The 15222-nt window shown below is 39.7% G+C and overlaps 1 protein-coding gene across 3 annotated transcripts; it reads right to left on the bottom strand.

Moving 5' to 3' along the window:
* Nucleotides 1-4228: 4228 nt before the first annotated feature.
* On the bottom strand, nt 4229-15134 carry LOC124409597 (putative fatty acyl-CoA reductase CG5065). Of its 3 annotated transcripts, none has more exons than XM_046887311.1 (9): nt 14937-15134; nt 12145-12363; nt 7822-7985; nt 7262-7397; nt 6545-6744; nt 5663-5915; nt 5344-5534; nt 4971-5228; nt 4229-4461 (listed from the first exon to the last, which is right to left on the bottom strand). In XM_046887311.1, the coding sequence occupies exons 2-9, from the start codon at nt 12358-12360 to the stop codon at nt 4326-4328; spliced, it is 1554 nt and encodes a 517-aa protein (XP_046743267.1). In that variant the 5' UTR covers nt 12361-12363; nt 14937-15134; the 3' UTR covers nt 4229-4325. The 3 variants fall into 3 exon arrangements, with proteins under 3 accessions (XP_046743267.1, XP_046743268.1, XP_046743269.1); XM_046887312.1 differs by lacking the exon at nt 14937-15134 and adding an exon at nt 13524-13662 and having other exon boundaries at nt 12145-12371; XM_046887313.1 differs by lacking the exon at nt 14937-15134 and having other exon boundaries at nt 12145-12377.
* Between the last annotated feature and the right edge of the window lie 88 nt (nt 15135-15222).

The raw sequence follows: 15222 nt of genomic DNA, 5'->3' as shown, positions 1-15222 counted from the left end.
GAGAATCGTTTCGCAGGGCTCTTCTTCCACTAATTGGACCCTCAGGAATGCGAAAAAGACATCAGAATGAGCGTGAAACCAACAGCAGAGAAATTGCACAGGAAATTTTCCGTTTTTCGGCTGTAACTTTTGATCCGTTGGTCGCAGCGTGTTCTGACTACGCTCAATCGATTCCTTGCAAAAAATCACGTAAGAATAGTGCACGAAAAAATCGATTCAATCATTTCTCAAAATCAGCCAAATTTAACCTGAAAAAATCCAAAGGGGTTAGCCTTGCTTTTTTGCGATTTTCAGAGCTCAAAAACTTTTCGTCCGAGAATCGTTTTGCAGGGCTCTTTTTCCACTAATTGGACCCTCAGGAATGCGAAAAAGACATCGGAATGAGCGTGAAACCAACAGCAGAGAAATGGCAAAGGAAATTTTTCGTTTTTCGGCTGTAACTTTTGATCCGTTGGTCGCAGCGTGTTCTGACTACGCTCAATCGATTCCTTGCGAAAAATCACGTTGAAATGGTGCACGCAAAAATCGATTCAATCATTTCTCAAAATCAGCCAAATTTCACCCGAAAAAATTCAAAGGGGTTAGCCTTGCTTTTTTGCGATTTTCAGAGCTCAAAAACTTTTCGTCCGAGAATCGTTTTGCAGGGCTCTTTTTCCACTAATTGGACCCTCAGGAATGCAAAAAAGACATCAGAATGAGCGTGAAACCAACAGCAGAGAAATGGCAAAGGAAATTTTTAGTTTTTCGGCTGTAACTTTTGATCCGTTGGTCGCAGCGTGTTCTGACTACGCTCAATCGATTCCTTGCGAAAAATCACGTAAGAATAGTGCACGAAAAAATCGATTCAATCATTTCTCAAAATCAGCTAAATTTCACCCGAATAAATCCAAAGGGGTTAGCCTTGCTTTTTTGCGATTTTCAGAGCTCAAAAACTTTTCGTCTGAGAATCGTTTCGCAGGGCTCTTTTTCCACTAATTGGACCCTCAGGAATGCGAAAAAGACATCAGAATGAGCGTGAAACCAACAGCAGAGAAATTGCACAGGAAATTTTCCGTTTTTCGGCTGTAACTTTTGATCCGTTGGTCGCAGCGTGTTCTGACTACGCTCAATCGATTCCTTGCGAAAAATCACGTTGAAATGGTGCACGAAAAAATCGATTCAATCATTTCTCAAAATCAGCCAAATTTCACCCGAAAAAATTCAAAGGGGTTAGCCTTGCTTTTTTGCGATTTTCAGAGCTCAAAAACTTTTCGTCCGAGAATCGTGTTGCAGGGCTCTTTTTCCACTAATTGGACCCTCAGGAATGCAAAAAAGACATCAGAATGAGCGTGAAACCAACAGCAGAGAAATGGCAAAGGAAATTTTTCGTTTTCCGGCTGTAACTTTTGATCCGTTGGTCGCAGCGTGTTCTGACTACGCTCAATCGATTCCTTGCAAAAAATCACGTAAGAATAGTGCACGAAAAAATCGATTCAATCATTTCTCAAAATCAGCCAAATTTCACCCGAAGAAATCCAAAGGGGTTAGCCTTGCTTTTTTGCGATTTTCAGAGCTCAAAAACTTTTCGTCCGAGAATCGTTTTGCAGGGCTCTTTTTCCACTAATTGGACCCTCAGGAATGCAAAAAAGACATCAGAATGAGCGTGAAACCAACAGCAGAGAAATGGCAAAGGAAATTTTTCGTTTTTCGGCTGTAACTTTTGATCCGTTGGTCGCAGCGTGTTCTGACTACGCTCAATCGATTCCTTGCGAAAAATTACGTAAGAATAGTGCACGAAAAAATCGATTCAATCATTTCTCAAAATCAGCCAAATTTCACCCGAAAAAATCCAAAGGGGTTAGCCTTGCTTTTTTGCGATTTTCAGAGCTCAAAAACTTTTCGTCTGAGAATCGTTTCGCAGGGCTCTTTTTCCACTAATTGGACCCTCAGGAATGCGAAAAAGACATCAGAATGAGCGTGAAACCAACAGCAGAGAAATTGCACAGGAAATTATCCGTTTTTCGGCTGTAACTTTTGATCCGTTGGTCGCAGCGTGTTCTGACTACGCTCAATCGATTCCTTGCAAAAAATCACGTAAGAATAGTGCACGAAAAAATCGATTCAATCATTTCTCAAAATCAGCCAAATTTAACCTGAAAAAATCCAAAGGGGTTAGCCTTGCTTTTTTGCGATTTTCAGAGCTCAAAAACTTTTCGTCCGAGAATCGTTTTGCAGGGCTCTTTTTCCACTAATTGGACCCTCAGGAATGCGAAAAAGACATCGGAATGAGCGTGAAACCAACAGCAGAGAAATGGCAAAGGAAATTTTTCGTTTTTCGGCTGTAACTTTTGATCCGTTGGTCGCAGCGTGTTCTGACTACGCTCAATCGATTCCTTGCGAAAAATCACGTTGAAATGGTGCACGCAAAAATCGATTCAATCATTTCTCAAAATCAGCCAAATTTCACCCGAAAAAATTCAAAGGGGTTAGCCTTGCTTTTTTGCGATTTTCAGAGCTCAAAAACTTTTCGTCCGAGAATCGTTTTGCAGGGCTCTTTTTCCACTAATTGGACCCTCAGGAATGCAAAAAAGACATCAGAATGAGCGTGAAACCAACAGCAGAGAAATGGCAAAGGAAATTTTTCGTTTTTCGGCTGTAACTTTTGATCCGTTGGTCGCAGCGTGTTCTGACTACGCTTAATCGATGCCTTGCGAAAAATCACGTAAGAATAGTGCACGAAAAAATCGATTCAATCATTTCTCAAAATCAGCCAAATTTCACCCGAAGAAATCCAAAGGGGTTAGCCTTGCTTTTTTGCGATTTTCAGAGCTCAAAAACTTTTCGTCTGAGAATCGTTTTGCAGGGCTCTTTTTCCACTAATTGGACCCTCAGGAATGCGAAAAAGACATCAGAATGAGCGTGAAACCAACAGCAGAGAAATTGCACAGGAAATTTTCCGTTTTTCGGCTGTAACTTTTGATCCGTTGGTCGCAGCGTGTTCTGACTACGCTCAATCGATTCCTTGCAAAAAATCACGTAAGAATAGTGCACGAAAAAATCGATTCAATCATTTCTTAAAATCAGCCAAATTTAACCTGAAAAAATCCAAAGGGGTTAGCCTTGCTTTTTTGCGATTTTCAGAGCTCAAAAACTTTTCGTCCGAGAATCGTTTTGCAGGGCTCTTTTTCCACTAATTGGACCCTCAGGAATGCGAAAAAGACATCAGAATGAGCGTGAAACCAACAGCAGAGAAATGGCAAAGGAAATTTTTCGTTTTTCGGCTGTAACTTTTGATCCGTTGGTCGCAGCGTGTTCTGACTACGCTCAATCGATTCCTTGCGAAAAATCACGTAAGAATAGTGCACGAAAAAATCGATTCAATCATTTCTCAAAATCAGCCAAATTTCACCCGAAAAAATCCAAAGGGGTTAGCCTTGCTTTTTTGCGATTTTCAGAGCTCAAAAACTTTTTGTCTGAGAATCGTTTTGCAGGGCACTTTTTCCACTAATTGGACCCTCAGGAATGCGAAAAAGACATCGGAATGAGCGTGAAATCAACGGCAGAGGAATTGCTTCACATCAGAATCAGCGTAGGATCAACAACACATGAATGACAAACGAAATCTCACGTCTCTCGGCTGTAACTTACATCCGTACCTTGCAGTGTATTTCATTGAGCTAATCCAGAAACGTTATGAGGAGCTGTTCGAGATACAAGAACTCTACTCAATTCACCCTTATCATTCCAGAATCGTAATACATGCTATGCATTGAACAGAATCAACTATTACTATCAACGTTATTCTCGTTCATTGTTCATTATGGACTAGGCGATAATTTGGCACTTTTCCCGATTCTGGTATAATGCGAATAAATTAGATCATTTTTTGACCTCGAAAAACTGTCACTGTCTTATTGGATTTCCTTTTTGCTTCCTGGTTTTCCCCGTTTGTTTACATCCCGAATAAACAATCCAATATTCTACAATTTTTAGCATGAAAATGCAATCGAGAACCACGGACTCAACGACGTAGTTCGAATTTTTCCTAATAGACAATTCATGACGCAGGACCATATTGCTACGCGCAATTATAGTTACACTTATAAATGCACAGAGATCGCGAAGATCGAAAACTAGACACACAACCTAAAATGTAGTTCTATTTTCACTAGAATATACGATTAGTACGTTTGGAGGTAGCTTGTCGCGATAGTTATTCATAGAATTTATTCAATTAACCTATGTAAATATACATTCATAGATCATCTATTACATTTGGTATTACATATTGTATTAAAAAGGTATTGCTAACTTGTTATAAAAGAAGACATGTAATGTATAAACAGCTATAAGGCTAAAACTCCGGCTATTAGGGCCCATCCACCAGCCAACATAGCTCGAAAACTATCGCTCCACGATGCCAAAGTGTAGATAATCAGCAAACAGAACAAGACTTTCGTGATAACGTCGACCCAGTACATACTGCAACAAGAGTAAAACATTTTGTTATTTAACACGGCTTGCTATTGAGGACTTCACGTAGCAGTCCCGTAATAGAAAATAATATGACACAAAATTTACAATCAGTTTTCACGAGCCTTATCTAATCTCAAAGGAAATAGAAAACTAGAAAATGACAATGCAACGTGATCATAGATTTACTGTGCTAAGACTTTGGTTGCAAAATTTTGCGACGACGAAAAGGTTAAACTTCCTTCCGTAGCAATTTTTGGGACCCACAAACTTTTTGTCTCGAAATCCGTTTGTGATTGTACCGCTTTGAAAATTTGCCAAAACTATGCTGAAAAAATCCAAAGGGGTTGGCGTTTCTTGAAGCCTAAAAACTTTTGCCCTAGCATCAATTTGCAAGATTATGGCCTCAATTCTCAGTTTCCCAGCAATCTAACACTTCTGACTGGTTGATGTCTAACTAGCAATCAAAATGAAATATTAATGAGGAAAAACCACGGTGGGTACAATCGTACACTTACACTCTCATGTGTCTACGAGCTGCAGGTAGAGTCTCCGGATACTCTTTAAGAATATAAATCCTTGCCGCCCTAATGCAGTCTTCAAAGTAGGCATCAATATCCATATCGTCGCCGTCAAGCACATACAATTTCCGCTCCTTAGGATTGAGCATCTCTCTGACTTCCCTTATGTGCCCGTTGTCAAAGTCCCACTGATTATTGGCGTAGTACTCGAACACTTCGAAACCTTTTTGAATTCTTCGCTGCACTCTGCACATGCTGTAACCAATGAACGATTGGTAAACTTATCGCGTCGCGTAAACATTCTGAACCTGATGTTCTCGACTTTGTATTTCTTAAAATCGTAATCCCATGAATAATCGTTAAGACTCACATTGGCTTGTGTCCCGCGAGGAATAATATAGTGTCAATAAAGTAAGCCGGAAGCATGTGGAAGAAGAATACACAGATATTATGCATCAAGCGCGAGCTCTTCATACTACCGCCCGGGTACCAAACGACCCCGTTCAAAGGTACAATTTTTGTTATGCGACGACCACGTTCGATAATTTCTGCCCACGATATCTGAAATTGAAAATAGTTCACCTTATACACATCACGCAATTGTATCCACAAGTCGAAATGATTTTCCGAAACCTCTAACAATATTTTGATAAAGTAATACTATACATATGAGACAATTGGAGTGTTACCTTGAACTCGGTACTGCTTGTGAGATTGTATACGTTTTTCTCACGGTCGTTGTTGGTCAAATAATTCCACGTGGTAACGAATATCGCGTTTACCGCAATGTCTACCGGGAGGTAATCGGCATAATCATTTTGATTGCAGTACATTGTTCTGATGACTCCCTTCCCAGCCCCGATCAGGAGACCCGTTGGTCCATTTATGTTGTCTGTCCATCCAGGGAGCGGGTTTCTCCACATCGGAATTATTATACTGGGTCTGGAAATAAATGAGACCAATTAGAAGGAGATAAAGTTCGGTTCGAACGACGGGCAACTTGGCGGAGAACACAAGTACCACGCTGAGCTGGCTCTAGATTTCGTTTTTTTAAATGCTGAGTCTCGTTGTTTGCCAGGGAAATTCGCGTCAGTAAAGTATCAACGAGAATATCGCAACATGGCTAAAAATTGGTTTGGCAACATGCTCAAAGATCGGTTGTACGTGGATCGTTTATCCGCGTACAAAATTATACTGGACCATTAGAACGGCTCTCTCAAACGATTATTCGCAGATACAAGATGTAATCGTAGGCCATATACCCTCTACATTTGGGCAAGAATGGGGATGTATATCTGGCCATCGGTATAGTAAAAAACAAGAATTTGCGAGGGCGTAGGTACTTTACGCGAAAAGAGTTACGTAACCGGCAAACGCACCTGCGAAATTATAATAAGGCCGTGAGAATCGGCGCATACATGGATGGTGATCGGTCTGAAATTGCAAAATATACAAGACTCCAGACGCGACGCCGGCAGGGACGAAGATGCCGATACGAGTCGTTCGCCGTTTAAGGCTGTTGGCCAAAATAACCTGACGTAATCGAATACCGGTAACGTAATTATAATCACCGGAGAATGACCGCAGGGATATGAGGCATCGCCTCTTCGACCAAACCCTCAGAAAGCGCCTTGGTGAACGCGTACGTGTTGGGCAAATCCCCCAGGATCTTGTCCGTCATCGCCTCGACCACCTCGTCCTCCATCCATTCAACGCACCTTATCACCTTATGGGGATCCGCTGGCGGCGGGTACGGTTTTTCGCCTAGAATCTATGCAGTGATAATGCACGGATTACAACACGTTAATCATGATAATCTGACTTGTTTGGTAGAGAGACATATGAAAGAGACGCGATTGATCATTAGGTATGGACTAACGAACCTGACCATGTTTTGAGAAATCGATATGAAATTGGAGAAATCATCAGCCGCGTATGACGAATAATAGAAAATTCATCATGTATCCGCTTGTCAATTGGCAAACCAACTTGTACAGTGATGGAAGCAGTCAGTCAATCCGCAATAGGGACTTATTCCGTCGCCATATTGGAGCGACTATATCAAAGGGTGACGCTTCGTTAAGCACGAGAATTAGCTCGTATGTGTAAACACTACTGATTCTAAACATTTTTCCGAAACTATATTCTGGTTTGCAAATTGATCAAAAAAATGACGCGCCAAGTTAAGAGGCCAAGTTTCACGTTTTATGTAGTATTTTATTGCATGTGCATAATTTCAAGTTAGGCAAATTTACAGGAAAATTGGAGTGATAATGAGATATTGTTACCTTTTCCTCGAGATGACAATACGCCGTACTGATATGAGCGAAGAGAATTAACTTCTTCATTTCTTTGGCAAGTTCTAGCATTAGTTTTGTACCACGTGTATTCAGCAGAACGGCCTTCTTCAACATCTCGTCGAATCTACAGGATATATTTATGAAATTTCAATTCAATCGTATTCGATATCGTGAAATTAATTTGCAAAGTTAAGAAAATAGATTACATTACAAAAGGTGATCATTTGAAAGTATAAATATAAAAAAATAACGAAGCGATAGAAAGTCGAGGTTGTTAATGAGACATTTTTACCCATAAATTTTATTTTTCTCTCGCGATTATTCAATCGTAAATACAAGTCAAGATACAGGCTCTCAACGTGTCTCTATGTATTTACACAGGTCTGCGCAACATGCATATATGCATATTGCCGTACACATTCGGCTGTGCAAATTAAAAATCTAGCTATCTGCTATAGACTATGCTTCGATATTTGAAATGCAAATGCGTGCAAAGTTCAGCAATTGCGAATCTAGATGCGGTATAGATAAGGCAAAGTTTCATCAACCTGACAGTAGCGGCTGCGTGATAAACGATGCTAATTTTTTCGCACAACAGTTTTCTGTCTTCCGCTGACAAGCCGAGTCCAGGCATGGAGACGTCCCCGTTGATGATAGCGACTGATTTATGAAGAGCCGGCAGCCCCCTCTGTTCTCTAACCTTTTCGAAAAGCTGTAACAGATTAATCGAGGTGACAATTTATCCTAACCATTGTTTTACCGAGAATAGAGACGTATCAGATTAGTTTCCGTTCGCATTATGCTCTCGAGGCGATCAAACTCCACTCATATCACAGTCCGTTCAACTCGAATGCGAACAACTTTTTCCCACTCAAAAATCCCCGTCACGAAGACTATTAAATCGTTCGCATAAGCACACTGTAAGTATAATCATTTCGCGTACCGCTGCACATTAATCTTTCATGTCTGACAATGAAAGTCTTGGGTTGTTCCTAATTCAAACGTTGCATGGGTTTCGACTTTCCTTCGCTAGCTGTGCAAGCCAATCCTAGGACCAACCGTATTTAGTTATTTACAACCAGCGAAATTAATTAATGCCATCAAGCCTGTCAGTCAAACGTCATCAGATATTGGAACGTGAGATTGTCCATCGACGCGGGGTGCCAATACCCATTCATGCATACTGCGGTAGAGCATTGATTTGAATTTTTGGCTAATCCACCGAGTTGATGAATATGGATATCTCACTCGGATACACCAAGAGAAAGCAAGAGTATAACTATGCTATTTGAAGGTTTACTTTTATCACGCTCCGAGCTATGCCAACGGATGTATGTATGTACATACATCTACATGCCTGCGTACGTGCCAATGAGCACATGGGTTTATTATAGGTACAGAAAAAAACACCGTTTCTCTATTAGCATAAGTACGTAATATTTAGCGCCAAATTATCGATGTTGTTAATGCAAAACCCTCGACGTCTCGTTTGGGATGTTTTTTTGTCCACAGATATTTCAATAAAAGCGAAAGGGTGAGAAGAAGTTTATCGACACGCATCGCGCGTGTTTCTAACGAGTATATGTCATGAATAAAAAAAAAAAAAAAAAAAATGTTGGTTAGTTGGCTAATGCGAAGTCGAGTAAATATTCCAAGGTATAATGGTCTTTCACTTATATAACTGAAAAGCAATGAAATTTTTTTCACACCATACAAGCATGAAATAGCAAGCTACTTGGCTATTTCTGACGCATAACAAATATTCCCGCGTTATACCTAATTCTACATGACTTGAAGATTAAACGAGCATGTTAACATTCTCGTTTTTGCCACTCCACCTGCTTCCTACTGTTTCTCATATTCCTTGACCCGCAGACTCATTTCAAATCTAGCTGCACGCTATCATTTTATTTTCATTCAATTTCTACCGAATAATGAAATGCAGTATTGACTATCTGAGTTATATCATGTGTTACACGAAACTCGGAACTCGCGTCGGATTTCGTGTTTCTCGACATTTTAACAACGTGATTGAATTATTGGACACCAAGTCGCCTCTAGGCCCCAGATAAATTTGCGAGAGAGTTTTTGCCTTTATGCCAAGTATGAATACTCCTCTGATAAATGTGTCAATTGTTCATAAGTATCACAGTATTATTGGTATTGTTCATCGCAAATTAACTCGTACTCGTGAAATATAACGTTGTTAAACGTGAATTTATCGAAATGCGACTTCGCGCAAAGTATCTTGTAAATTTCGGGAGGGTTCAAGAGAGTTCGAATAGTAAAAACCAATAAACTTCCATTCCGTTTTTTGTTTTCTCCGCGTGTGTGGCCACAGCAATGCCGTACAGTAACGTAAATCCTCGTGGCCTATTGGCCTTGATGGACTCGCACAAAACTCGTGGTTACCGCGTCTACTTGCTGCCAGTATATTATTAATGTGGATTGGTATTACGGAGTAACAGGAGAAAATATTACACAACGGCAGAAGAAACTTTCTCTTTCACCAACAGCCGATGAATTTTTCGCTTTACGCGTCCTTGACTCAGTTAAAACCGTCGACCACACAATTCCGAAGAAGCTGAGGTTCAAAGAGAGATTTCAAACGACCTCAAGCTCCAATTTTTAATCAATTTCATCTCCACGTCCGGCGCACTGGATCGATTGCAGCGCACGATTGATTGCGAGTACGACGTAGATCATTTTTTGTACGATTTCGAAAGAATAACGATTTGGCAACGTGCGGGCCATGCTGTAGTTTAGGTCCTATATATTAGCGTTTAATTTAGAAAGGCGTGAGCGATTAGAAAATAGTCCAGCATGAGAAAAGCGGAACGGGGGGCAGTCTTGCATCTCGGGAATGTCGTCACATACGAATATATACACCTGATTCTGATTAAGTGAAGGAAATGAAGTGAAACATAAAAACATATTTTATATGTTTTACGTATACCTGCCAATGTTGAAAGGGTGACTGCATGTTGGGTTTCTGAATAAAAATAAAACCTTCATAAATTGCAGATACCATGCTTCCAAGGATTTCTAGGACATGCTCATTCATCCATCTTGTGGTCTGTGAAATTATAGATATATATACACCACTCTCCGCATGGCCAATCCTTTTGAACTGAAATGCTCATCCTCTTTGCACTCAAATGGTCCAAGTTTCTAACGACTTTCTCTACCGACTAATTCATAATTACGTCTGCCTTTGCGCCACCCTCTTCTTATACCTATAATCTAATCCTAATCAACATCTGGTCGTTGCATCAAAAAATAACTTGATCCAACATCAAATGGTGAATCAATTTGATGTAGAGTGTATGATTGATGATTTTGGACACCTTCCGGATTTCTAAAATTTAATTTTATGCTTCTGCTTTCTTTGTCACTCTTGAATCGTATCTGATATGCACAGCAGCTGTTCGCAGTGGACAGTTTTCGTTACTCAATATATCGTTCCGGAATTATGCTGAATTAACACCTGTTATCACATAAAAAATGATATGCGCTGTGGATAGAAAGTATTGGTAAATATGTAAACGAGTGCAAATATTATAATCTATGCTGAATTACAAAGAGAAATTTGTTTACTTATGTTTTGACAACTTTCAGCAATCCTCGCAAGAAGAAAAATTTCAAAATTGCACGTGTCAAACACTTGAATTTGAGTAATGCATGAATATATGGATATTTTTGGCCTCATATTTCAAAACCAAAACTTGACATGCTGTTCGTACATAGTGAATACATCTACATAAACGTAATAAATTAAACACTGATCATGCATACAAAATTCAATAACAACTCTCTAATAAAACAGCCAACACTCATTCCACTTTTCCTTTTTTATTTATTCATTTTAACAATACCATATTCGAAAGCTACAATTGACAAGAAATTGCGAAACTAACGCACTATACGTTCGAATGCAATTGTATAGGATAATTTTACTACATGTATTGCACGCATGCGTAATTATATGTATAAATTACGATGTTCGTTATACGACTCTCCTATCTCTTAGATATTCTTGCACAATACTGAACATGCGTCTGTACTTCTCCGAACAGTGAGTAATCTGAAAATGTCACTACGACAACGCAGAGCCGGAAACCAATATCTTTGAAGTTTGTTTGAAAGCGTGTAAACATTCTTCAGCCTGAATTCCTCTGACAAGCCTTTCGTTTTGCGATTTCAATGTTTTTTTTTTCTTGCAATAATCCGTGGTGGAAAGATTTTAACATACCATTATTAGTACATCTACGAAATAGGTAAATTGAATTAATTTAAAATTTTTCCGTGAACGATACTGAACTATCTGGCATTTGCTATTTGGAAAAACAGTCCTTCCGAAATCTTGGCGCGCATGAGTTGATTATTTTGGCAAAATGATGCGCAATGCCGTTTACGCGTGAAGACATTGAAGTTTCGCAGAAAATTTACTTTCCCTCATGCGTCGCGAATTTTATGGTAGAATGGAGCAAGGATATGAGTCATCAAGTTTCATACACGTCAAGATGGAACGGTTGTCCAGCTCGACGATGAAATTGAAGTGACATACTATATAAAGGACTCCATGCAGTAGACGAGCAGACACCATAATTATACAGCAGGTAACATGTGCCACTTTTATATGGAAAGATCTGAGAAAGCTTGTCATCATAATTTCCACTCTAATGCAAAACGGTGTTTCAACTTTGACTTGCCCAACAGTATTATACATCTCATGAGTTACGGTGGAGAAGAAATGTGCTCCAGAAAAAGGTGGGTCACTTGGCCATTTCGCAAGTCTGTTTCGCAACGAACATAAACGTTAGAAAACTCTGGTACCAGTGAACACTGGTCTCCAAAGGACCTCGACTTACCGGTCCATTGAATATTTCGTCCATTCGCAGTTTCGGGTCCTTCCCCTTCTTCCCTCTGATCAGCAAGTAAATCGTTCCAACTTCCGGTATGCAACGAAGGAATCTTTCGAGCATTACTTTTCCCAGGAATCCGGTACCACCGGTGATGAAGATGTCTCGTCCCTTGAAGGTTTCGGCGATTCTATCGGGAATATCGTCCATGTTTGGCTCTGTCATTATCTCCTCTCCTGAAGCAAGGAACAAATTTTAAAATATACGTGTACAAAACGGTTTCTGGATTGTCAGTGTCGTCATGTGTTGACGAATGTCACTACTTCATCATATAATACAGCAGCAGCGAAATGCGGTCGCAATTCCGTTTACACTCATTGCTGCATTTCTCTCACATAATTACATAATGTCTGTCAGTAACCACGAAGTTCGTTTCACGCTGTAGATCCGCGAGAAACACCTTTCTCAAATTACTCAGAATCGCATTACCTTCGATGGTATAATTAAATTTTCGACACTTCTCTTAATCTCTTCTGGAAGTGAGGTGGATAACTAAAATAACGAAGTTATACTGTAGTTCATGATTTAAAGTATTCAGTATGCACTACACGAATCCGTTTGTCGATTGTCGATTTTGCAACAAGAAGTGTACCTTGCAGCTTAGCAAATCTTCTGATTTGAAAGTCATGGTTTTATATGTAAAAATATTTATCGCATTCAAACCACAATTATATACCTTTGTTCATACAAGCAGCTGTGAGATAACGACGAATCTACTTCACGAATAACTGCCGAAGGTCAGAAATCATCTGATCAAGTTTATATAATATAAACAGTTTCGCAATATTCTAAACCGATTATTTCCCGAACTCCCCGGATTACACAGGTGAAAAGCAAAAAAGCAACGTTGAATGTAATTGGAACAAGCGTCCAACATCAACTTCTAATGATTGGACGTCAAGTAACTTTAAAAGTTGAGTCACTGTGCTTATTATTCGACTGCTGTATGACCACAGGTTCCAATCTCCTGCCATGGAATCAATACTGCGCAAACTAAACCTTTCAAATTCGTCTGAAATTACGGGATAGAGAATATTGAGAAACAAATAGGAGGAAAGAAAGGGATCTTCGACTATTAAGTGTTAATCGGTTTTAATTATTTCAAAAAGTCAACGCTACTCCGGGTGATGGTTCTGAGAAAGCTCAAAAATGTAATTAAAAAAAAAAAAAAAAACCAATGATACTAGAAAACACAGAGTATAAAGCCATCGTACGAGTAACTAATTGAACGGCATAAAATATCGCGCATGGCTAACATTGCAGCCCAGATTCAACCTGTCAGACGGCAAGTTTTGTCTTACACGACGCTTCCTCGATGTAACAGTTACCTTTTGTCCCAGAATTCAACTGGTTTGCCAGTAAGCCAGTCACCGCTATATAAACTACTACGCAATCGGCTGACGCGTGCGATAAACTTTTTCTTTATCCTGATTTTCCTATCGAGTCGTACGCATGGATTAAAAAGAAGAGTTCCGACTATATTATACCACCTATTTTGCAACTATACTCTGTTTCATATGCCGACTCCTTTTTCTCTTTGTGACGACATTCAGGCAAAAAATGTGCATTTTTTCAAACGGCGAAGCGCGGGGTCGGCTGGAACCTAGTCACGTGTATAATTTCCGCTCGTTATTAGCCATACACATTTATACAGAGAATTGATTATAGCAGAAGTGTGGAATATTACAGTGACCGTGAATTGTTGTGTCGGGAGACACGTGGTGCGTGTATAAAAGAGTGACACAATCGGTACAAGAAAAAATCAAGGTAAACAGAATATTTGAAATAAGAAAATTGAAGAAAATCAATTCTAGTGCAACGGTTACATTAAGTTGGATATACACTGTATGTGATTTTAGGTAACATTTGATCTTTTAAAATAATTTGAAGAAATAAAATTGGTTGATTGCGTCCTTGTTTTGTATTCAAGGTGACAAAAAAACGTCAACGTGCTGCCTCACTGGTTGCTGGAGATCCTGACGGTGGCAAAAAATTTATTTTGCATGTTTTTCACCACTTGTGCACAGCTTCTTTGTGTTCTGAACAAAGTTTTATCGTATTACGTAAATCAGACGTATCACAACATGTCTATTGGATACTACTAATAATAAATACATGCATTCAGTAGTTACGCACATAATTCGGACTCTGTGGCCGATCAAGTGTGCAGGATTGTAACTTGTACTAGACTTGTTTTCCAGACGTTTCTTAGAAGCCAACAAAAGCACGCACAGTCTAGACTAACCACCACTTTTTGTGAAGTCCCGAGTTTTGAAGACGATGAACGTCTGCACTCATAGTTTTTCTTTTCTCAAACAGTAAAAATGGCGATGCAAAATAGTACGATGCCTTTAACGAACCAACTGATAACGTGATTGATTAGCAGTGTAAAAAAGTATTCACAATGACAATGAATCTAATCTGATATTTTCGCATAGACGTTTATTTCACGTTGTTATTGACGATATAGAAAGAACCCCGTAATACACTCCTGGAGTCGGTAAACATCTTGAAATGTTCCGTAGATGCTGCTGTCCTGTCAAGTTGTTACTACATATGCACGCGTGACGCAACGAGGCCGTGCAAAGGCACGCATGATACGTTTAGTGTTGTACAATGAAATCGCCGTGTTTTCCGTCGTTCGTCAAATGCACGTGCTGACGATTCCTGTCGATAATTGCATTAAATTTGCTCTCATATTCGATGTCGATGTCATGAACAAATTACAAATAAAATTAAACTTCACTTACTGGTGATGCGTTTATTATCCTGCGCGAATACAAAGACAAGAGCGAAAACCTTACTGCGATTCCACGTGAAAACTTGTTAACAACGCAGACGCGTATATACGTGAAATGCACTCCTCCGGCGGGTTACGACATCCACCTGATCTGATCAGATGGTGAGTTTAGCACAGACTGAGAATGAAACTGGCATTGTGGAAGGCTTACTACAATTGCGTGGAAGCCTGCTTTCGGTAAGGCCCAGCTTCCACCTCTCCCCGATTCTTCTCTGGGCCTCCCGCCA

Source organism: Diprion similis, chromosome 8 (genome assembly GCF_021155765.1).
Source record: "Diprion similis isolate iyDipSimi1 chromosome 8, iyDipSimi1.1, whole genome shotgun sequence".
NCBI classification, from domain to species: domain Eukaryota; kingdom Metazoa; phylum Arthropoda; class Insecta; order Hymenoptera; family Diprionidae; genus Diprion; species Diprion similis.
Note: the sequence above shows the minus strand (reverse complement) of the source record. Positions and strands in the feature narration are given on the sequence as shown.